Genomic DNA, 928 nt, shown 5'->3' with positions numbered 1-928 from the left:
CCCCCCCCCCCCGCCCCCAGACCTTGCCAAGGGAAACTGAGGCACAGGGCAGGGCAGGGCAGGGGGCGGGTGGAACGGGCCCCGGCTGGGATAGGATGCAGGCACCCCGTTGCAGGCTGAACGGGTCGTACGAGGCCATGAGCGGCGGGTACATGAACGAGGCGTTCGTGGACTTCACGGGGGGCCTCGGCGAGTCCCTGTCCCTCAAGACGCCCGACCCCGAGCTCTACGGCACCGTGCAGGCCGCGCTGCGCCGGCGCTCGCTGCTCGGGGCCCACATCCAGGTCAGCGGGCGCTGCACAGACCCCCACATTGGGTCCGGGGGTGCTTGGGGCTGCATGGACCCCCCCTGCCAGCTTGGAGCTGTACGGGGAGCAGGACAGGGCTGGGCCAGGGCATCACAGCCCCCTGCCCTGCCCTGCCCTGCAGGTCACTGGCGCCCAGGACAGGGAGCAGAAGACCCTGGAGGGGCTGGTGAAGGGCCATGCCTACTCTGTCATCGGCACCTACCAGGTGAGGACCCCCCACACTTCCCCTCCGTGACCCCAGGATCCGGCCCCAGGTGCACGGCGCTGCAGGTCGCCACCCCATCCAGACCGGCGGCTGCAGGTTGCATCCGGGGGTCACGGCAGGGCCTGAATTCACCCCCCTGCTCCTCACCCCCCTTCCAGCTCGACCTGGGGGGCCGGCAGGTGAAGCTGGTGCGGCTGAGGAACCCGTGGGGCCGGGCGGAGTGGATCGGGGACTGGAGCGACAGGTGAGCAGGCAGGAGCCGGACGCTTGGGTTCTCCCCGAGCCGAGCGCTCGCTTGCACGCTCGCACGCCGCGGCTCGCACACCTCCCGGCGGCCGCAATGGTACAGGACGTCCCAACGGACCCTTTGCCTTCTCCACCCAGCTCCCCGCTCTGGGCCCAGCTGGACCCGCAG

General features: G+C 71.1%; 1 protein-coding gene across 1 annotated transcript in view; it reads left to right on the top strand.

Annotated features, from left to right (window-relative positions):
* LOC102369777 (calpain-12-like) overlaps positions 1-928 on the top strand; it is a 10,520-nt gene that overhangs the window by 905 nt on the left and 8,687 nt on the right. Inside the window, exons 4-7 of the mRNA XM_025193388.1 lie at positions 48-284; positions 430-513; positions 672-757; positions 898-924. Coding sequence (XP_025049173.1) covers positions 48-284; positions 430-513; positions 672-757; positions 898-924 — 434 coding nt within the window. The remainder of the gene's footprint in view (positions 1-47; positions 285-429; positions 514-671; positions 758-897; positions 925-928) is intronic.

The sequence above is a fragment of the Alligator sinensis genome, unplaced genomic scaffold (genome assembly GCF_000455745.1).
Source record: "Alligator sinensis unplaced genomic scaffold, ASM45574v1 scaffold107_1, whole genome shotgun sequence".
Lineage (NCBI taxonomy): Eukaryota > Metazoa > Chordata > Crocodylia > Alligatoridae > Alligator > Alligator sinensis.
This window is presented reverse-complemented; position numbering and strand designations above follow the sequence as displayed.